Here is a 22,686-nt window from a genome sequence, read left to right on the forward strand (position 1 = left end):
CCAAACCTCGTACCTATAGTATTAAGACTGTGAAAGCTCGTCCTGATCGAAAGCGAAAGGAAGTTCCTCCCCGTTCCAGTTTCATGCCTAAAAAGATGCCTAACATGAAGGGGCCTGCTGTTGTTAAAAGAAATGCAAGCTCTCGCGGAGATCGTCGCCGGAACAATGTATGGGTTAGGAAGGCTCAGCCGCCTGTGGAAACAGTGGCTAGTCTAGTTGATGATAATAATTCTTCTCCCACCATTGTCTGTGCCCTTGAGGCTGAGCGGGCTATAACCGAGAATGTTCTGAAGCCTTGGCATCTTTGGAAGTTAGTGTCCAGGAGCCGATTCTTATGGAGATTGATATTGGGGCAGCGCAGAAGACTGTGGGGGTGGATCCTGCGAACATTGCCCTCTACAATACTTTATTTGATGATCCGGAAGAACTAAAGTAGTGTAGTTCTTGTTAGGGTGTAGGTGCCCTTTATTTATTTCAGTTGTGTTTGTTTTTATTCTTAGCACTTTGTTTTCCTTCTTATTATTTTTTCAATAAAGGCGTATTTTTATTTTTCATTTTCATTTATTTTTGTTTCTCCTCTTTTTTATGTTTTTATATGTCTAACACTTTTTGCACAAAGAATATGTGTTTTTTTTATTGGACCGAATCCTTGGTAAGGATTGCCAACGTATCTTGTCAGAATCAGGTCGCGCCTAGTTCTAGCTTAGAATAAGTTCTAGTATGCCGGATTTCGGTAGATATGCCCTGAGGTGGAAGCATATTACTTAATCGGTCAAATGAGTGAAGTATTATCATTATTTTCATCTGCCGTTTTTTGCCATAAGTCGCGTAAAAATGAAATTCGACTAATTTCTATGGCTATATTTTTGGTAAGCCTATTTGGATACGTATTGTACCCCCCCAAGTGTTCGTTATTTTTCGTTGTGTGCGGATAAAATGACGAGCACTTCTGAAAAGAAAATTTTTGGCAGGCAGAGAGTTTCAACGCCCAGGCTGGGGCGTCAGAAATTTCGGCGCCCAGCCCTGGGCGCTGAAAATGATTCCTGGCGGTCGTTTTTGACGCTTTGCTTCACATGTTCTTGCATTTATTTCTTTTTTTTATGCCTTGATTTTTTGCTCGTATTTAAAGTCAATTTTGAGGCTATTTTGGAGGCTTTTTGACTGTTAGCGTGAAATGCATTTTTGTCCGGATTAATTTTTTCTATTCGTGACTCGAAACAGTTTTGAAAATGGAGTTAGGGTGCGGCAGTTATGAAGATCTTTGTGTAGGCTTTTGAGGTGGGTTGAGGTGCGTGTCGTTTTTGAAGGATTGGTGGGGGTTATATTTTATTAATTCCCCTTTTAAGCAACATTTGCTTTCGTTTTGGATTTTGATTTCCTTTGACTTCTTTGGGTTGTATGGGTTGGTTTTTATGGTTACACTGGTTGACTTTTATGTTTTGGGGATATGAATGGGATGGTGCGGTTTATTTTGTGGGTTTCGGGAATTGGCTCCCATGACACTATTTCAAAACCGAGTGGGCTTTGTTTGTTGGGCCTAGAGTGGGCCGCCTCTTTATTTTTGTATTTTGCAAGTACATTTGGTGCCTTTTTTAGTGTTAGAATAAAAAATTTAGGAGAAATATTACGCCTTTATTGATTCGGAAAGTAAGGAAAACACACTGAAATAAAACTGACCTATATTCTAAGGGGCCTTAGGACCATCTAAAGTCTCTATTATTATTTTCTATCAATCTAAAGAACTACTAGGCGCTTTTTACTAATGGTGCTCTATGTGGCTCAAGCCTGGGGTTTAGTCTCATAAAACTTCGGTCCTTCACTAGTACTCATCTTGAATTCTATTCCTTTTGCATTGACCCACTGATATGTCTTCACCCATCCGTTCTCGATCTCTTCTAGTGTTGATACAGGAGAGATTAACCGGGTTGGATCGAAACCTTCATCTTGTAAAGCTAGGGTAGTCATCACAGTCTCGTTCTCCATAGGACTCGATTCGCTAAACAATGACCATAGAGCCTGGTTGTCCAATATTTCAGCTGTTTTAGTCTTGGTGAGGTGGGGTGCCTCACCCAATGTGTGGCAGTCATGGAAAATTTCAAATCCGGGTTTTAGCAAGCCATCCTGAACGAAGGGTTCAGGGAAATTGCAGCATGGGTGTTCTTCTCCTTCCCGAACGAACATCCCATTTTTTTTCTTATGCCAAAAAAAAATGTTCGTAAAATGAATTGCTACGAGGGCGTAAGAAAAGCACTCGATTTCAAAAGCGACTCGTAAAAAATTAATAACTCTTTGCGTCGTTGTTAGGCCTCCTACGACGACAATGCTCGGCACTAAAAACCGAACATGCTAACAATTATGAACGTCACACGGGCAAGTGTTTCGAAAATCCAAAGAATGACCAAAAGAAAGAACTAAAAAGTGTACCAACAAAAGAAAGAGTGAAAAACCAATAGAGAGAGTCGAAGTCTAGACTAAGTAATACTTGAAACTTTGGGACCTAAACTTTAGCTTATCTTATGCATAGGACTGGTCCTGCCACTTGGTGCCGATCAGGAAATCAACGGTTAGTGCGCCTCGAAGATACATCGCCAACACCAGGTTTAGTGACACCAAGCTCCGTCCGTCATCCCTCATTTCAAGGATCTCCGCTTCCCCAACCTCGATTCGCACCCTCAAACATGTCCATCGAAGAATTGCAAGGGCAGATGGCTCAAATGACCCAACTCATGGGCCAACTTAAAATGGAAAACGAAGCCTTAGCGGCTGCGCAAGCCAAAAACGACCTCGATAACGAGAAGAGGATTGAAAAAATGGTCCTACAACAAACCATGGGGAGCAAGTACTTCTCCCTCGATCCTGAACCTTTTCCTGGCAAACTACCAGAAACGTTTAGTTCATCGGACTTACCAAAGTTTAAAACCATGGATAATCCCCGTGATCATCTATTGAGCTTTGTGAATGCCATGAACTTGAAAGGCGTGGACAAGTCCATGTATTTACCTGCCTTTCCTTTGTCCTTGGAACCTATGCCGCTCAAATGGTACTATCACTAGGACCCTAAGCTCTCCTCCACTCGGGAAGACTTTGCCAATGTCTTCATCAAGCAATACTCGTCGAACATGGATTTTCAAGTCACCATGCGCGAGCTGGAAGTTCTCTTCCAAAAGAAAAATGAGGGTTTCACAACCTACTTTGCTAGATGGAGGGATCAGGCGGCCCAGCTAATCAATAGGCCTCCCGAAACAGAATTGGTCCAAAAATTCATTGACAACCTGGACCCAGCCTACAGACAGCACCTTAGGTACCTGGGACTTAACACTTTCAAAAGAGTTTATGATGTGGGAATAAAGATCGGGGATGATCTCGCAAAAACAATACAAAGTAAACCCGCATACAAAAGCAATACCTACAACAGGGGCAACACATCCCAAGCCCAAGAAGTCCATGCCGTAGAGGAGACTCCCGCCTGAAGAAGCCCTGGAAGATGGGTCCGAGACCGAAAGTTTGCCCCACTCGGGTCGACTATGGTACAAGCCTTTGAAAGACTAACCAATCAAGGAAAGTTGAGACCTATAGGCCCCACCCGTGACCCTCCTGTCAAGAACAAATATTGGGTCGAAGGTACTTACTGCAAATTCCATCAAGGAAATGGGCATGACACCGAAAACTGCTGGAATCTAAAACATACGATCCAGGACATGATAGAGGATGAAGTGATACCTCTCCCTAACGTTGGCAAACCCAACAACAACAAGAGCCCACTCGGCTCTTGTCACATCTCTCTCGACCAACCAGAAAATGAGAACTTCGACCCTACGGTGTACATTACGCCCCAAGGTGCACCACCCGCTATGGTCCCTATGGATCGAATCGAGAGAGAAGTGTGCGGTGTGTGGGATGATGATACTGAAGATATTTACCTATCTCAAGTGTCGGGCCAGGACCTCTTTACTGAAACTTGGCCCGGGTATGCTCTCATTGACACCACCCCTAAGGAGCCCGAGGTCGACAACCTCACCCGATCCGGAAGGATATACCAACCGGATATTCGCCCACCTCCTATGGACGATATCCCAGTTAGGCAAACTCCTGAGAATGGACGGCACACCACCGTCGCGGAAGTCATTGAAAATCCTCTCTTGAAACAACTAAAAAGAACCAAAGCCGAAATTACCATCTGGGATCTCATGTGTACTTCAAAGGAACATCGCGAAAAGCTTATTCGCTCACTCGACCTCATCTCGGTACCTACAGATATCACACCTGACTCACTGGTTAGCCATGCCACGAGAGATGCCGGAGAAAAGGTCATAGTTTTCACTGACAAAGACTTGCCCAAAGAGGGGGGTGCTCACAACAAAGCCCTTTATCTAGCGGTTGGATGCAAAGGACAAAACATCCCCCTAGCGCTCGTAGATAACGGTTCGGCGGTCAATGTTTGCCCATTACGAATCGCCCATTGCTTGGGGCTAGGAAATGATGACTTCCAAACCTCCACGCAAGGGGTACGAGCTTATGATAACTCCCGAAGGCCTGTGTTGGGAAAAATCAACCTCACCATACAAACCGGGCCTGTGGCACGCACCACGGAGTTTCAAATAATTGACATCAAGCCCACTTTCAACCTCCTCTTGGGGCGACCTTGGCTCCATGACTTAGGAGGTGTGGCTTCTACCTTGCACCAAATGGTTAAACTTAACCATAACGGGGTAATACTAGAAATTCGCGCCCCTCCTCTCGACGTCAGTTGTACTATGGTTGGAACGGCCGAAACTGCAGACGACCTTTACGGGTTTCAAATGGAAGAAACAATCCAGTTCATCGAAGATTATGATCCAGCATTCCTAGACCCGCATACATCCTGAGTAATCCCTAGAATGCTGTTAGCTCAAGGTTATTTCCCTGGGACCCCATTGGGCATAAGGAAGAAGGAATGCACATTCCATCCTTTACCCAACAAATCTACTCCCTTTGGCTTAGGCTATGAACCAACGGAGGAAGATATTGCTGACCGCCTGTCTAGGCTACGCCTTAATAAGGCCAAACAAACCACCCTCTTTCCCCCATATCAAAAAACCCTTAATGGGATGTTCGTTCGGGAAGGAGAAGGACACCCATGCTGTGATTCCCTGAACCCTTCGTTCAGGATGGCTTGCTAAAACCGGGATTTGAAATCTTCCATGACTGCCACACCTTGGATGAGGCACCCCACCTCACCAAGACTAAAACAACTGAAATATTGGACGACCAGGCTCTATGGACATTGTTTAACGAATCGAGGCCTATGGAGGACGAGACTGTGACGACTACCCTAGCTTTACAAGATGAAGGTTTCGATCCAACCTGGTTAATCGCTCCTGCATCAACACTAGAAGAGATCGAGAACGGATGGGTGAAGACATATCAGTGGGTCAATGCAAAAGGAATAGAATTCAAGATGAGTACCGGTGAAGGACCAAAGTTTTACGAGACTAAATCCAAGGCTTGAGCCACATAGAGCACCGTAGTAAAAAGCGCCTAGTAGTTCTTTAGATTGGTAGAAAAATAATAAAGACTTTAGATGGTCCTAAGACCCCTTAGAATATAGATCAAGTTTGTTTCAGTGTGTTTTCCTTACTTTCCAAATTAATAAAGGCGTAATATTTCTCCTAAAATTTTATTCTAACACTAAGTAAATACCAAATGTACCTGCAAAATACAAAAATAAAGAGGCGGCCCACTCTAAGGCCCAACAAACGAGGCCCATTCGGTCTTGAAATAGTGCCATGGGAACCAGTTCCCGAAACCCACAAAATAAACCGCACCATCCCATTCATATCCCCAAAAACCTAAAAAATCAACCAGTGTTATCACAAGAGTCAATTCATGCAACCCAAAGAAATCAAAGGAAATCAAAATCCAAAACAATGCAAATGTTACCAAAAAACAGATTCATAAAACATAATTCCATCATACCCTTCACTAACAACGCGCACCTCAATCCACCCAAAAATCCTATACAAAGATCTTCATATCTTCCACACCTTAACTCCATTTTCAAAGCCGTTTCGAGTCACGGATAGAAAAAAATTAATCCGGACAAAAATGCATCTCACGCTAACAGTCAAAAAAGCCTCCGAATTAGCCTCAAAATTGATTTTAAATACGAGCAAAATCAAAGCACTAAAAAAGGAAAAAAAGAAATAAATGCAAGAACACGTGAACCAAAGCGTCAAAAACGACCGCCCAAGTCATTTTCAGCGCCCAGGGCTGGGCGCCGAAATCTTTGACGCCCCAGCCTGGGCGTTGAAACTCTCTGTCTGCCTAAAATTTTTTTAGAAGTGCTCGTCATTTTATCTGCACATAACGGAAAAATAACGAACACTTGGGGGGTACAGCACGTATCCAAATAGGCTCACCAAAAAATATATCCATACAAAAAGTAGTCGAATTTTCTTTTTTTTACGCGACTTACGGCAAACAAAAAACGGCAGACGAAAATAACGATAATACTTCACTCATTTGGCCGATTAAGTAATATGCTACCACCTCAGGGCATATCTATTAAAATCTGGCATCCTAGAACTTATTCTAGCCAGAACTACGCGCGACCTGATTCTGACAAGATACGTAGGCAATCCTTACCAAGGATTCGGTCCAATCAAAAAACAAACATACATAAATTGTGCAAAAAGTGTTAGACATGTAAAAATATAAAAAGAAGGAGAAACAAAAAATGAAAATGAAAAAATAAAATACGCCTTTGTTAAAAAATAATAAGAAGGAAAACAAAGTGCTAAGGAATGAAAAAACAAACACAACTGAAATAAATAAAGGGCACCTACACCCTAGCAAGAATTACACTACTCTAGTTCTTCCGGATCATCAAATAAAGTCTTGTAGAGGGCAATGTTCGCAGGATCCACCCCAACAGTCTTCTGCGCTGCCCCAATATCAATCTCCATAAGAACCGGCTCCTGGACACTAACTTCCAAAGATGCCAAGGCTTCAGAAACATTCTCAGTTATAGCCCGCTCAGCCTCAAGGGCACAGACAATGGTGGGAGAAGGATTATTATCATCAACTAGACTAGCCATTGTTTCTACAGGCGGCTGAGACTTCCTAACCCATACATTGTTCCGATGACGATCTCCGCGAGAGCTTGCATTTCTTTTAACAACAGCAGGCCCCTTCATGTTAGGCATCTTTTTAGGCCTGAAACTGGAACGGGGAGGAACTTCCTTTCGCTTTCGATCAGGACGAGCTTTCACAGTCTTAATACCATAGGTACGAGGTTTGGCAGAATCAGGACCCTCATACTTAACACGAATACGAGGTATCAAAAGCTCAGCCGGCTCCCCATTTCGAGCCTCGGTCCTCACAGCTTTATCATCGGAGCTCATCCACAACTTGTAGGTTTTAGAAAGACCCACAAAGACATTTGTAGCTACGGCCCAACGCGGGAGACCATCATAATACTTAGCCCACGCTAGAACCCGTGCTTGTGAAAAGGCCGCTACCTTAGGTGGTACCGTATCAGAAAAGGGGATAGTCTGCCTTAAACCATATTGACGCATAACTCGGTAAGGGAAAATATAAATGGGCCGAGATAGCCCCAACAAAGAAACATAAACCGATACATCAGAACCCCCCGTCATAGTAGTCAAACCCCACCATGGTACCACCCACTTAATAGAACAAATGCCATAAGTAAAAAAGGAGGCCCATTCGGCCTCGTCTTGGCCTTGGTGCAAGTATTTTCGGTTACCCAAAGCTATAGGCGATAATGTTTAGGATCGGCAGGAGCTTCCAAGAGTCTAAGCCGTTCCACGAGCCAAATCTGCAAAAAACGGGTACGATCAAAAAATAATTATAAAAAAAACGGTTCCTGGGGCGCAGTTTCAACGCCCAAGACCAGGCGCCGAAAATTCCAGCGCCCAGCCCTGGGCGCTGAAACTCAGCCCCAAGGCAGGAAGAATAAAAAATGTGTATGCAAAAAAAATGTGTGTACGTGCGCAAGAAAAAATGGATTACCTGAAGTAATAGGGGGCTTCCCTTAAAATGTTCAGATTTGGCATCCTTCTTCAGCTCATCCGCACTCAGCAAAGTCTCGGCAACAACCAACGTCATAATAGAATAGCAACTTTCCATCTGGCTAATCAAGGGGATCAACCTTATCTCACCGAACTCGCCATTGTTATTCGACAGCAAATAATGATTCAACAAGCAAAATACAAGGGCTCGAATATTCAATTTCTGTTCGGTCATATTCTTACTAGGCCTAAAGTGGTGTTTTACAAGTTTTGCCAAATTAACCTCATCACCTACAACAACTTCAGCAAGCATGTTAGCATCTAGTCCTAGGAAAGCCCCTATGGTTGTTTTACTCTCTTTGATACTGCCAGGAGTGGCAGGGGTAGCATTAATAGGATAACCAAGGATCGCAGCAAATTCATCTGGTAAAGGACATATTTCGTTGCCCCGAAAGACAAAAACATGATGATCGGAATCCCAAAATCTTAGGGCTGCGTGCAGAAAATTATAGTCAATGTTAATTTGTTGTAAGCCTAAAAGTGCCTCTAAGTGGTATTCTTTCAATAAAGCCTTTTCTGTAGGATTAAGGGCCCGTAGCCAACGCCTAACAACCCGTTGGAGTGAGAAAGTGGGAATTGACATGACGAAAGCAAGGAGTAATTAAAACACAGCAAAGAAAGAAGGAAATTGAGAGTGATGGAAAATAAGGGACGTACCTAGCCCCTATATATAGCTGAACGCATCAAGTGGCATCCTGATCCCATTCGGAAACGCGTTAAGAAATCCGAAAGTCAAAATTCGCCAGGAAAAGACTTTCAGCGCCCGAAGCTGGGCGCCGAAATATTTAACGCCCAGCCTTGGGCGCCGAAAATGCAGCCCAAGGCCCAGATTTCACAAAACGCGGAGCAGGAAAAGACTTAAAACCGTGTTGCTAGACACGAGGCCCTATGAACAATTAAGATCAAGCCCAAAAGCACCTTTAAGCTCCCAAATAGCAAAAATGAAAGGTAAAACTTGGTCGAAACTTAGACTTGTCTCAAGAAACATATATGTACACTTTTCAAAATAAAAAATATCAAGGTCATTCTTCGAAACACCAAAAACTGTTGTTAAGTCGTTGGTTTCTCAAAAAAAAATGTTTGTCTGTCAAAGGATTAAATCGGGCCAAGCTAAACCGAATGATATTAAACTTTGTCGCCCGAAGACTTAAGTCGCACCCTATGGCTTCGCCAAAGTAGCACACCACTATGAAAGGTCGCTCGCACATACGAGCTCGACCCCAAACATGATTAAAAGACGTTATGAAGTATGCGAAAAATGACCACCAAAGCCCGAGTGCTTGGGGGCTCGCGAAAGGTATACTCCAACAGAGAGCGCGCGATCAAAATCACATTCCCGGGCTGCGCTATACACAAGTCCCGTGTTTGGATAATCTCAAAAAAAGGGGAAAACGGTATTTTAAAAATATCGTTAACAGAAATATACTCAGTGTGGGCCCACTTATAGGACACACCTAATCAGGAAATATTGCGACCCACCAACAGGTCGTAATCACAAAATCCCTTCTACATAGGCAAAATGAAAAGAAAGTAAGAAATTCAAAATGGGCTCGCCCACCTTCAACGGGCGGGGTCTGCGTCACTAGCCGCGCAGGTCCTCAGCTTTCGAAAAATAAAGTCTTCAAATTCAAAATAGGCTCTCCATCTTTAGCCGGCGGGGTCTACGTCACAAACCGCGTAGCTCCTTATCTTCAAATTTCAAAAATAGATTCGTCCACTTCTATCGGACGGGGTGTCCACCCTTAGCGGACAGGCTCGCCATCTTTAGCCGGCGGGGTCTGCATCACTAACCGCGCAGGTCCTTAGTCGCTGCAGCGATAACCTTTATCGGTTTTCCCTTTTTCCAAAAATTAAAGGATCGATTTTCCCTTTTTCCAAAAATTAAAGGATCGGTTTTCCCTTTTTCCAAAAATTAAAGGATTGGTTTTCCGTTTTTCCAAAAAATAACGATATGATTGGTTTTCCGTTTTTCCAAAAAAGAAAGATGTGCTGGATTTTCCTTCGTTTTACGTCCCATAAAAACAAGGGGGTTTTCTCGTTTAACTAGCCTTGAAAATGAGAATCTTTAAAAACATTTTTACCTCGTGGTTGGGCTTGGCCAGGCCCAATTACACTTTATAGCTTTGATTTCGAAAACATCTGTAGCTACTCCCAATGACAAAGTGAGGGCGTTTCTACACTTCTTTAGATCCTTCCAATGACAAAGTGAGGAAGTTTCTATACTATCCGTTGACAAATCCCAATGACACGTGAGGGATATGTCGACACTCCAAGTGATGACCCTTAAGTCAAATGTTATCACTCGGGGGCTCGTGAGACCCTCGCAAAAACAGGTCACCATGGCTTGTGTTGCGCACTCCGTCTAGTACTTTGACCATCATCTTATTCCAAGACTCAGTCAAAGTGGGGGCTAACTGTAGACACCTACTTTTGTCCCCATTCCCGAAAGGGAAGGTTCGATGATGAAAACGTAAATCTCCACTTGACAACGCATCTCCTATCAAATAACGAATCTCAATTCCCCTTTTCATTTCACCCGAAACCTGCTATTTATAGAAACCTGCTATTTATGGAAACCTGTTAAAAATAGTAATTGCCGTAATGGGTAGTTGTTAAAAGTGGCAAGTCATAAAAGATAGAAACCTGTCAGAATTAGGTGTTGCACTCCAACATAAATCCTAAATGAGATAGAAATTGCGAGAGAATCCTATTCCTAATATGATTCGAAAGTAAGAGTCACGTATTAATTAAAATCCTAACGAGCCTAGAGTTCGTAACGGGCCCAGACGCATCCCGTCACAAGGTTAATACGCACTAAAGGACTCAATTAAATCTCAAATACTCCGGATTCTAGGAATCCGAATCTGACTAAGAAAAAGAGCCCAGATCCTATTTTCAACGCCTGGCTCTGGGCGCCCAGGCCTGGGCGCTGAAAATACCTGGTACGTGTTTTTTCCTAATTCCTCGTGGATTAGGGTTCTGCAATTCTATCTTTCCACGAACTCTTTTCTATAAATAGGGCCTTAAGTTCGACGTGAAAAGAACAACAACACACAATTATATTCTGAGTATTAACTCTAAACCCCTAAGCCTAAGCCTCACGCTGCAAAACTGATCACGCGTTCTATCGCAATCGATTCATAAATCGAACAGAACGTATCCCGTCCCATAATTTCAGATTCGTTAAATAAAAGGAGAAATAGCAAAGTCAAAGTGGTTAGTTTTCTGAGAACCGTGACGCACCTCTCAAGGGTGCGTCGTAATGTGTCCCTTTTCCATGGTTTAATTGCTTTCCTCGCCCTTTTATGAACTGTTAAACTAACTAAATCTGATTGTTCGATCACGCCTAATAAATATGATATTTTTGGGAAATTGGATTATCATGCTAGGTCCCTTAAAACAATCTAAATCAGATAATCGCGTTCGATCTAGTATTATATGTTGCATAATGTTAAAATCGACTCAGATTAGTTTAATAGTTAACGCATGTCCCTTCAACTATTTATGCTGAGCTAGTAAGGATATCCTGCCTCTGTAGTTATCGAAGAGCAAGTACTCCTCTCGGCAGTTACAGTCCTCCGAACCCTCAATCTCTACCCTGCGGGTGTACGTTGAGCGATCCCCACCACGAGGGATCATAAGGGAACCTACGGCCGTAGTGGTCAAACATAATTGCACTCCCTTTATGTCACGATAACCGGGTTTTGTCGGTTTTTCTCATTGTCGTTAAAAACTGAATGGCGACTCCTATATTACTAGTCAATTGGGTGTAAACTCACAGGAAATCCAATTACACTTGATTTGACAAAAAGAAGCGTCACACCCACGAGGGACGAGGTCACGCATTAGCCTCGTGCTTTTTCGACCCCCTCACAGGTCTAGCCTAGGCAAAGTAGTGTCATATCGTCGTTTTGGGTAAACCTAAAAACATAGGAATCATCACGGCAATGGAACTCGTGAAGCTAGTCAGTAAAAGGAACCCAGCCTTCTTGTGCAATTTGAGAAATCTAGAGCATGTGATCAAGGATCAGCCTGAGGATATTGCAGTAGTCAATCAATTCCTTGATGAATTTCCAGAAGAGATTCCGGGGATGCCTCCCAATCGACCTATTGACTTTACAATAGATTTAGTGCATGGAATCGCCCCTATTTCAAAAGCACCTTATCGAATGGCTCCAGCAGAAATGAATGAATTAAAAAGCCAACTAGAGGATCTATTGGAGAAAGGTTATATTAGGCCAAGTGCGTCGCCTTAGGGAGCACCAGTGTTGTTTGTGAAGAAAAAGGATGGAAGTATGAGGCTCTGTATAGACTACAGGGAGCTCAATAAGGTCACAATCAAGAATAAATATCAATTACCTAGGATAGAAGACCTATTTGACCAACTAAAAGGAGCAGGAATCTTTTCAAAGATCGATTTACGTTCGGGTTATCATCAATTGAGAATCGCTGACCATGACATGCCAAAGACTGCATTCAGGACTAGATACGGACATTATGAGTTCACTGTTATGCCTTTTGGGTTAACCAATGCCCCTGCAATATTTATGGACTTAATGAACCGTGTATTCCATGCCTATTTGGACAAGTTTGTAGTGGTTTTCATAGATGACATCCTAGTGTATTCAAAGAGTGAAGAGGATCATGCGGAACACTTGAGATCTGTGTTGAGTACCTTGAGAGATAACCAGTTGTATGCCAAGTTCTCAAAGTGTGAGTTTTGGTTGGAAAGAGTTGCATTTTTGGGACACTTTGTATCTAAAGAAGGAGTGGCAGTTGACCCTGCTAAGATTAAAGCTGTTAGTGAATGGCCTACACCCAAGAGTGTGACTGACATTCGTAGTTTTCTGGGATTAGCTGGCTACTATAGACGCTTTGTGCAAGACTTCTCTAGGATAGCCAAGCCCATGACTACCTTGATGAAGAAGGAAACCAAGTTTGAATGGAGCGACCAGTGTGAGGAAGCATTCCAAGCCTTAAAGACACGATTGACAACCGCGCCAGTGTTAACCTTACCAGATGAAAGTGGTGCATACGATGTATATAGTGATGCCTCTAAGAATGGTTTAGGGTGTGTATTGATGCAAAACGGGAAGGTTATTGCGTATGCGTCAAGGCAATTGAAGCCATATGAATCCAATTACCCTACCCATGATTTAGAGCTAGCGGCTATAGTATTTTCATTGAAAATATGGAGACACTATCTGTATGGTGTGAAGTGTAGGATATTTACGGATCACAAAAGTTTAAAATACATCTTCAAACAGAAGGATTTGAATATGCGCCAACGAAGGTGGTTGGAGTTAATTAAGGACTATGATTTGGATATCCAGTACCATGAAGGAAAAGCCAATGTAGTTGCGGATGCCTTGAGTAGGAAATCAAGTCATAGTGTTAATACGTTAGTAGTTGCTAACGAGCTGTGTAAGGACATGCAGCGTTTGAACCTTGAAATAGTGAGTGGTGAAAGCCTTGAGGGAATGATGAATGCCTTAACCATCCAGCCGTCAATATTTGATGAGATTAGGGAGAATCAAGCTGGTGATGTGAAGTTAGAGCGAATCAGGGAAAAGATTTCGCAAGGGAAGGAGTTGGAATTCCGAATCCATGATGATGGAAGTTTGAGGTACAAAGGCAGGTGGTGCGTACCTCAAAAGTGTGGAGAACTGAAAGAGAGATTGATGAAAGAAGGGCATAATACGCCATATTCTGTGCACCCAGGTGGTGACAAGTTGTATAAGGACTTGAAAAAGGTCTATTGGTGGCCAAGGATGAAGAACGAAGTGGCTGAATTTGTGGCTAGATGTCTGACTTGTCAGAAGGTTAAAATTGAGCATAGGAGACCTCAAGGGAAGGTCCAACCTTTAGAGATTCCAAGCTGGAAATGGGACTGTATTTCTATGGACTTTGTCACTTGTTTACCTAAGTCAAAGACTGGGAATGATACAATTTGGGTTGTGGTAGATAGGTTGACCAAGTCAGCAGTGTTTATACCAATGAAGGAAACCTGGAAAATGGAACAACTTGCTAAAGCCTACATTAAGAATGTTGTGAGGTTACATGGAGTTCCTAAGGATATCGTATCAGATAGGGATTCAAGGTTTCTTTCGAATTTCTGGAAAAGTGTGCAGAAGAGTTTTGGTACGACATTGAAAATGAGTACAGCCTTCCACCCAGCCACGGATGGACAAACTGAAAGGACTATCCAAACCCTGGAGGACATGCTTCGGGCATGCGTTATTGATTTCCAAGGAAGTTGGGAAGATAGCCTAGATCTGATTGAGTTTTCCTATAACAATAGCTATCATGCTAGCATTGGAATGGCACCATTTGAGGCTTTGTATGGACGAAAGTGTAGAAGCCCACTTTGTTGGAACGATATTAGTGAAACCGTAGTGTCGGGACCTCAAATGATAGAGGACACCATGAACCAAATCCGAACCATCCAATCAAAGATTCAAGCGGCGCAGGATCGCCAAAAGAGTTATGCTGACTTGAAACGTAGGGATGAAGAGTTCAACATAGGTGATAAAGTGTTGCTCAAAGTGTCACCAATGAAAGGTTTCATGAGATTTGGGAAGAAAGGGAAGTTAAGCCCTAAGTACATAGGCCCATATGAGATCTTAGAAAGAATCGGAAAGGTAGCTTATAGACTAGCCTTGCCTATGGACTTCCATAGAGTGCATAATGTGTTCCACATATCTCAGTTAAGGAAATATATCCCGGATAAATCGCATGTGTTGCAACCGGAGACCATAGAATTAGACCAAAGTCTAACCTTTGAGGAAAGACCTGTCAAAATCCTTCACAGCAAAGTGCGTAGTACGCGTACTAAAGATGTGAAAATTGTCAAAGTGTTGTGGTCTAATCAAGAATCTGAGGAAGCCACTTGGGAAGCGGAGGATGAAATGAGAAAGAAATATCCCGAGCTTTTTCCCGAGGTTAGTTGAGTTACGGGGTCGTAACTCGTGTTTTATAAAGGGGGTAGAGTGCGGTAGAATTTCGCGCTTTTTACCTTGTTTTCCCCTATTTTATGCTCAATTTAGTGCTTTCTATTGAATTTGCACTTATTATTGTCCTGTTTAATCATGTGAAGAGTACAACAACTTAAAAATTTTGTAAATGAACGTATCGAAATTCTCAGAAAGTCTCAAGTTTTGAGTTGAATTTTGATTTCCGAACCCAAGTTTCGGGACGAAACTTCTTTTAAGGAGGGTAGACTGTAATACCTCGTATTTTTATAATATTTATAAGTATATTTTATTATATTTATAAAAGCATTTTACGATTTATTAACATTTGAATAATACTTAAATGTATTTCATTTAATGTATTCTAATTAATTGGAGTATTTATTATTTTAATTAATTACGAAACGAATTTAATTCTTGAGTCGGGAAATTAAATGAGTTGTAAATGATTTTTAAAGGCTTCGGGTTTTAAATGAAAAGTCCAATTCATTTTATTAAACGAGCCCAATCAAAAGAATTGTTGATGATGTGGATTATATTATGTGAATTCATATATGTTTTGGTGAACGATCATGTGGATTAATATTATTGGAATTATTGAATTGTTGGTTGAACAAGCATGTTGAAATTATTATGAGTATGGATTCCATTGTCAATCATGTTGTTCAATATTTATGCATGTATGGTTTATTTCACATGCAAGGGATGGATTATTTATTTGTATGCTATTGTACGGGATGTCTAGCATACTTTGAGCCAATTATTCGTACTTCGTTGTACTATTTATTTTACCACATGTGAAGGGTTAGCTCACGTAAGCCACCGCACATGTAGGGTTCAGTTGGGAATATTTTGTATGAAATGAATTAGGATTTGTCGTGCAAGGGCACAACCCTCATGTTAATGTGCATGATGTGGAGTCTCACTTTGGTGAGGAGGAACATGGTAGTAATATCACAAGTGTCTGCTTCGTTGATCACAAGTCCTAAAGAAATTAAAATAAGGTTGTTTTGGTTGTTGTTTATTAATTGTATGTATGCATGTGGTCGAGTCTTGAGTTCGCCTTTATTAAAATATTAATAAACGTAAAGTGCAACCGGAACAAGCTTCAAAACTCTTAGAACGTATATACCTTGAGTATGAACAATGGGGGGAGTCTTGCTGGAAAGCTCGTACTCCTACTAATGATACAAGACGTTGTTTCATTTATATTATGCGCAGGAATTCCGTCGGTATGGCCCGACACTCGGTATGGCCCGATTTTATTATTTATTCTTTGGTGTATGGTTGGCTCCCATCACATTTCCTTTATGGAATATTCTTTTGGCCCGTTCGAAGCTTATTCTAATTAAATTGTGAGTCAAGAGTCGAGTCAAGAGTCGAGTCTTGTATCTCATGATTGTTTGTTAATTATTATATGGCTTTTGCATGTTGATTAGTACTTAGTGAGTGATGCATGTTTTAGTTTCATTTACTCTATGCTTGTAAGTACTCAGCTTTTGCTGACTACGTGCTTTGTGTGTTTCTGGTCATGCCCTTTGCCTTAATGACCCTATGATGATCCATCATTTGCATTTGCATTGTTGGGGGGTAGAATAATATAGCAGGTTGGTAGATCAAGTACGATCGAAATCATGTGGCTTGGGATGATTGAGAGAGTTGCATGTTTTCGTTCTTTGAAACTATTTTATTTAATACTTTAATTACGTTTGAAATTGTTGAACTTTTTATACTTTGGTTTTTGGGCCATTATGGTTCCAAATTGTAGGAGGCCTCAATATTTCATTAATTATGGTTTTTAAAAGTTAGTTGACATTTAATTCCGCTGCGTAATTCTGGTAATAGCCTTAACCGTTATCACGGTGGCGGTAATACTTTAGTAATTCCTTTATTTTAAGTTGGAAAATGGGTTTATAAAAGCAAGGAATTATTAGGGTGTTACACTTGATGCAATGAAGGAGGAGATGGATTCCTTGGAAAAGAATGACACATATGAGCTAGTAAAGCCTCACAAGGGCAAGAAAGTCTTGAGAAACATATGGGTTTTCAAGAACAAGAAAGATCATGAGAAGATAATGAAGCGCAAAGCCAGATTGGTGGTAAAGGGATGCAACCAGAAAAAAGGAATTGACTTTGATGATATCTTCTCTCCGGTGGTCAAAATGACATCTATCAGAATTGTGTTGGGTTTAGCAGCAAGTCTTGATCTTGAGTTGGAACAACTTGATGTAAAAACTGCATTTTTACATGGTGACTTGCATGAAGAGAACTACATGGAGCAACCTGAAGGTAATTTTGAAGAAAAGGGGAAAGATAAACTTGTTTTCAAGTTGAAGAAGAGTCTTTATGGGGTTAAACAGGCACCAAGGCAGTGGCACCGGTAATTTAATTCGTTTATGACAAGAAATGGTTATAAACGAACTACAATTGACCCTTGTGTGTATTTCAGAAAGTTCCCTGGAGGTAATTTCATCATCCTTCTTTTATATGTAGATGATATGCTAATAGTTGGACAAGATGCAGATATGATTCAAAGTTTGAAGAAAGACTTGTCCAAGTCATTTGACATGAAAGACTTGGGTCCTGCAAAGAAAATCTTAGGCATGGAGATTGCTCGTGGCAGAAAAGCTGGGAAATTGTGGTTATCCCAAGAGAAGTATATTGCACGGGTGCTTGAAAGGTTCAATATGAAGCATGCTAAGCCTGTTAGTACACCACTAGCTACTCACTTCAAGCTAAGTAAGAGAGTTTGTCTTGCAACAGAGAAGGAGAAAGAAGCTATGTCATCCATTCCTTACTCTTCTGCTGTTGGTTCTTTGATGTATGATATGGTGTGTACTAGACCTGAAATTGCACACGCGGTCGATTTGGTGAGTCGTTTCTTATCCAATCCGGGTAATGCTCACCGGGAAGCAGTGAAGTGGATCTTCAGATACTCGCGGGGCACCTCCAAATTGAGTTTATGTTATGGAGGTGGAAAACCTATATTTGAAGGCTATAATGATGCAGACATGGCAGGTGATCTTGATAATAGAAAGTCTACCTCAGGTTATGTGTTTACATTTTCAAGGGGAGCCATCTCATGGAAATCTAAGCTACAGAAATGTGTAGCTTTGTCCACAACTGAGGCAGAGTATGTTGCAGCAGTGGAAGCAAGCTAGGAGATGCTTAGGCTTAAGAGGTTCCTTCAAGAGTTGGGTTTGAAGCAAGGTGAGTATGTAGAATTCTGTGATAGTCAGAGTGCTATGGATTTGAGCAAGAATTCAATGTATCATGCTCGCACCAAACACATTGACATTAGATATCATTGGTTGCGAGATGTGATTGAAGAGAAGAGAATGAAACTAAAGAAAGTCCATACCGACAAGAATGGTGCAGATATGTTGACAAAGGTAGTTCCCGGAAGCAAGGTTGAGCTTTGTAGTAAGATTTCCGGGATGAGGTTCAAGTGATAATGGAGTGATCGTGTCTTCCCCGTGATGGGCTGGAGGGGGATATTGTTGTGGGTCCAGCCCGCTTGTTGCACAAGTAAATCATTTATCTTGTGTTTGTAAGCCCAAAATGTTGGGTTATGTTTTTAGTCCAATTGAGGCTTATTTGGTTGGCTTATCTTAGAAACCTTGGAGTTTTTTTGATGTTTAGTTATGACCTAAGAGGAGTTAGGTCAGCTGAGAGAAAAATTCAGATCTAAACACACACACAAAAAGGAGAGGAGAGAAAGAGAAGAGAGGGTTCGTAGCTTTTAAGGCAGTCATTAGAAAACTGCCGTTTTTCGGAGATTGAACGGTCGGATCGTGCTTATTTTTTGTCACATTGATGAGGATACATAGGGCCTCATTTTTAACGGTGGGATCGTCGTTTCGAGCTCTGCTTTGTCCGTGGTCGCTGCTGGACAGAATCTACGTTTTGGTGATATCTTTCATCTCTTGTCTCTTAATTGTTCATCTCTTATGTATGAAAGTGTTGGTGGGTTGTGAACCTTTGTATGTCTGATTTTGGTTCTTTTGCCCTCAATTTTATCATAATAAGAGAATGTGACAAGGGTGTACTCCTCACAAGTCCTGTGGTTTTTCTCTTCACATCGAAGGGGTTTTCCACGTATAATTCGTGTGTTGTTGATTGATTTTGTTCTTCCGCATTTGATTGTTTCTTGATGTCCATCATTGGTTGATTGCTTGATTATTTGTTTGGTGGATTATTTGTGGTGCATTGGATTTGTATTGTTTGGTTGATTGTCTTGGAGGTGATTCTTGTGGGTAGTTGATTTACTATTAGGGTCCTATCACCCATCACCGTTCGTACCCTCTAGGCATTTGTTCAATCAAAATGAAATTTTGATTGGTTGGTTAGGCGTACAACAACAATCATATAAAGGATTAAGAATGAACAAGCCAAATTAGTTCCCACGTACTATAATTAGTAGATTTGAAATTCCTTTAAAAAGAGATTTAGCCAATTTTATGATGCAAGCAAGCAAGGGTCTTTCAAATACATCTCCATCACTTTTGTTATTGGGTGTTTATGGTTTCTGGTTGTGGACTTGTGGTCCTTCTATATCCAATCGTGCAACATAGCAAGGGCTCCATGGTCCACCTACAAGTGGTGAGCAGTGAGCACCGCACCTGACTTGTTTCAACCGGGTTTCGTTATAGTTTATTTGATCCGCTCCATATTCTACCTGTTAAGGGTATAATCCATATTCTACCTGTTAAGAGTATAATCAACATGTGAGTATTGGACTAGTTAATCCACATTGGAGAAATATAGAGACCGACTAACATATAAGATTGATGAAATATTCCACCTATCACCAATTGGTTTTAGGATAAAATCCCACCAAACTTATATATGATCAATCTCTTCTCTTATCCGGACTCGTTTCGGACCTGATGAGTTTATACAACTTTAAGGCTTATATAGTAAGGTCTCCTTTGGCTTTAAATCAAAACCAAGTCAAAAACTCATATTGAATTGGGTTTAAATCCATTAAACTTACTACTTTAATGTTGAGTACAAAGTTTTACCACTTTAGTTTCACCTTACCTCATAAAAATGTAAATATTCAAGATGAGACCATGGTAAATGCTCTTAATGTCAATAACAACCCAAAAAAAAATGGTAATGCTTAATTTTACCTTATAAAGGTAATAATAATTCAACCGTTCTTTTAAGTTTACTCCTTGTCTTCACCATAACTCTATCCAAACAAAACTTAATGCAAAGTTAAGTAAAATTTAACTCCGTTCACTTCAATATAATTTAACTCAAAAAAACATTGTCCACAAACTCCTTATATTTTCATGGGGCAATAAAAATAAAAGGATGGAGGGAGTATGAAGCCGACAAAATAACAAATAAGAAAGTAGTCAATATGAAACACAAATAAACAAAATGTACATAACTTTTGTACCTTGTCAAAGCCACAAAAATCATGAACCCACCTCACCCTCCTCTCTCTCTCTCTCTCTCTCTCAATCCAGGCTTATTCCATCGTGCCACTTTTTTCAACCTTTGTGGACCCCGAAAATATACTCTCCCTCCTTCTCTATTTAACTTCAAAAACCCACCTTTCTTCCATCCATTTCCCCCACTCACTTTTCCTTAACCCTTTAAAAACAGAGTAACAAAAACAAAACAGAGGATTAATGGGAAATCAGAGATTTAAATTTAAATTATCTGATATGATCCCAAATGCTTGGTTCTACAAGCTCAAAGATGACACCACCAAAAATCAAAAATCTCAGTCCACAAAGCTCAGGCAAGACCACCTCTCGCCGCCACAACCGCCGACATCTACCGTAAAAACAACCAGAGACACACATCAAGCTTCGAACCCTGAACCTCAATGTCACCCTAGAAAATCATACCATATCACAAGAGTGCTCAACCCCCCATCTCAAGAACTAGACTTTCACCCTGTTACTCCTCCAAGAAAGTCAAAATCATCCTCAAAATCAAGAAAATCAAGCAGAAGAACAAGCTCACTTTCTTCTTCTAGCTGTAAATCAACTACTACTTTCCAATCTTACCCTTCTAAATCAAATTCACCGTCTTCTCCTCCCTTGTTTGAAGATTCTCTGCTCAAAACAGAGCATAAAACAGAGGATTACGATATCGTAATCGACGTCGAAAAGGACTATGTATTCACCTTTGATTTCAAACTCCCACCAATTATCACCAAAAAAGAATCAAAACCCATCAATTTCTCAACACAGGAGAAGATTATCGCTACACCTTCTTCAAGGAGACTCCAATTAGACAAAGGAGTAAGATTGAAGATCAATTCTCCAAGAATCATGGGAATAAAACAGGGGCAAAATGGGAATTCAGGTAGGAAGAGCACCAGTTCAAAGAAGAGAAGGAGCATTTCAGAGAGTTTTGCAGTGGTAAAATCGTCATTTGATCCACAAAGAGATTTCAAGGAATCGATGGTGGAAATGATAGTGCAAAACAATTTAAGAGGTTCGAAAGATTTGGAAGATTTGCTAGCTTGTTATCTTTCACTTAATCTAGATGAATATCATGATGTTATTATTGAAGTTTTTAAGCAAATTTGGTTTGAATTAAGGCACCAAAAATAATTTTTTGTATAAAACAAAAAAAGTTAGAACATTATCTTTCTTTTTTAATTAATTAATTAGATTAGTATTAGTTGGAGCAAATAATTATTGTATGTACAGTTATTAAGTAGCTTTTTAATACAAAAGGTCTAATTATTTAATTATATGTTATAAACAAGAATAGTATGGTACTACTAATATATTTAAATCAAGGAATTTTTAAATCAACTCCGTGCATTGGAATAAGAAATGAAATAATTTTGTTATGATAAGTCAGTTAGGATCTTAATAATTGTGCATGGAGGAGAGTAGGAGACTATATAGTATGGAGTACTCTTTCGTTGTGGTTTATTATAGATATATAGTAAGAAAAAACGGACAATAATACGTAGTAAATATATTTCGAGTTTCGACAAGTTCTCTATTTCAAATCGCGTTTAAATGGGAAATAAAATGAAAATTTTGGCGATTATTTTTACAATAATATTAGTGTGAACTCAAAATTAATAGTTTTCTCTAGCATTATTTTTACACTCGTAGTGACCTTTATTGTTCATTTAGTAACTATAATAAACTAAATACTAAAATTTTTAGACATAATAATCATTTTTTGAAGCATAGTAACCCTATGTTTTTAAAAACGAATTGTAACTCAAAATCACATTATTCAAGCACAACATGTATCAACAACACTAATTTGATTTTTTTTTTCCATAATAATCCTAATAAAGTGCCAAAATAAATTAGGAACAAGTTGTTGACTCTAATTTAAGGCGTGGTCCACAATAAATTTAGTTTGGACCAAGTCCGTTTAAGAATTGGTGAAATTCCGGTAGGTAAATTCTGCTACTATGGATTGGCTAATTTTTTTTGGGTCCAATAACAGTAAGATTAGTGTTATTGTCTTAATCTGAGCTAAGACTTACCCGTCAAATTTTCGATTAGTTTTTAATTTCTCAGATTCTTGTCAATGTCCTTTTAAACTTACCCAATTTATTCATTTCATCCTCCGTACTTTAATTAGTTGTGAAAATAATAAAAGTAATTTTTTTTATTAATGGAGTTAAAATTTATTGCTTAATC

General features: G+C 40.3%; 1 protein-coding gene across 1 annotated transcript; it reads left to right on the forward strand.

Annotated features, from left to right (window-relative positions):
• Positions 1 to 20,526: 20,526 nt before the first annotated feature.
• Positions 20,527 to 21,764, forward strand: LOC110785113 (transcription repressor OFP1-like). The gene has a single exon (XM_021989554.2). The coding sequence runs from the start codon at positions 20,689 to 20,691 to the stop codon at positions 21,622 to 21,624; it is 936 nt and encodes a 311-aa protein (XP_021845246.1). The 5' UTR covers positions 20,527 to 20,688; the 3' UTR covers positions 21,625 to 21,764.
• The last annotated feature ends 922 nt before the right edge of the window (positions 21,765 to 22,686 follow it).

The sequence above is a fragment of the Spinacia oleracea genome, chromosome 5 (assembly GCF_020520425.1).
Source record: "Spinacia oleracea cultivar Varoflay chromosome 5, BTI_SOV_V1, whole genome shotgun sequence".
Lineage (NCBI taxonomy): Eukaryota > Viridiplantae > Streptophyta > Magnoliopsida > Caryophyllales > Amaranthaceae > Spinacia > Spinacia oleracea.

Bases quoted from the DNA above. Each gene is read 5' to 3' on its own strand.
- LOC110785113 (XM_021989554.2), top strand. From the start codon at position 20,689: ATGGGAAATCAGAGATTTAAATTTAAATTATCTGATATGATCCCAAAT.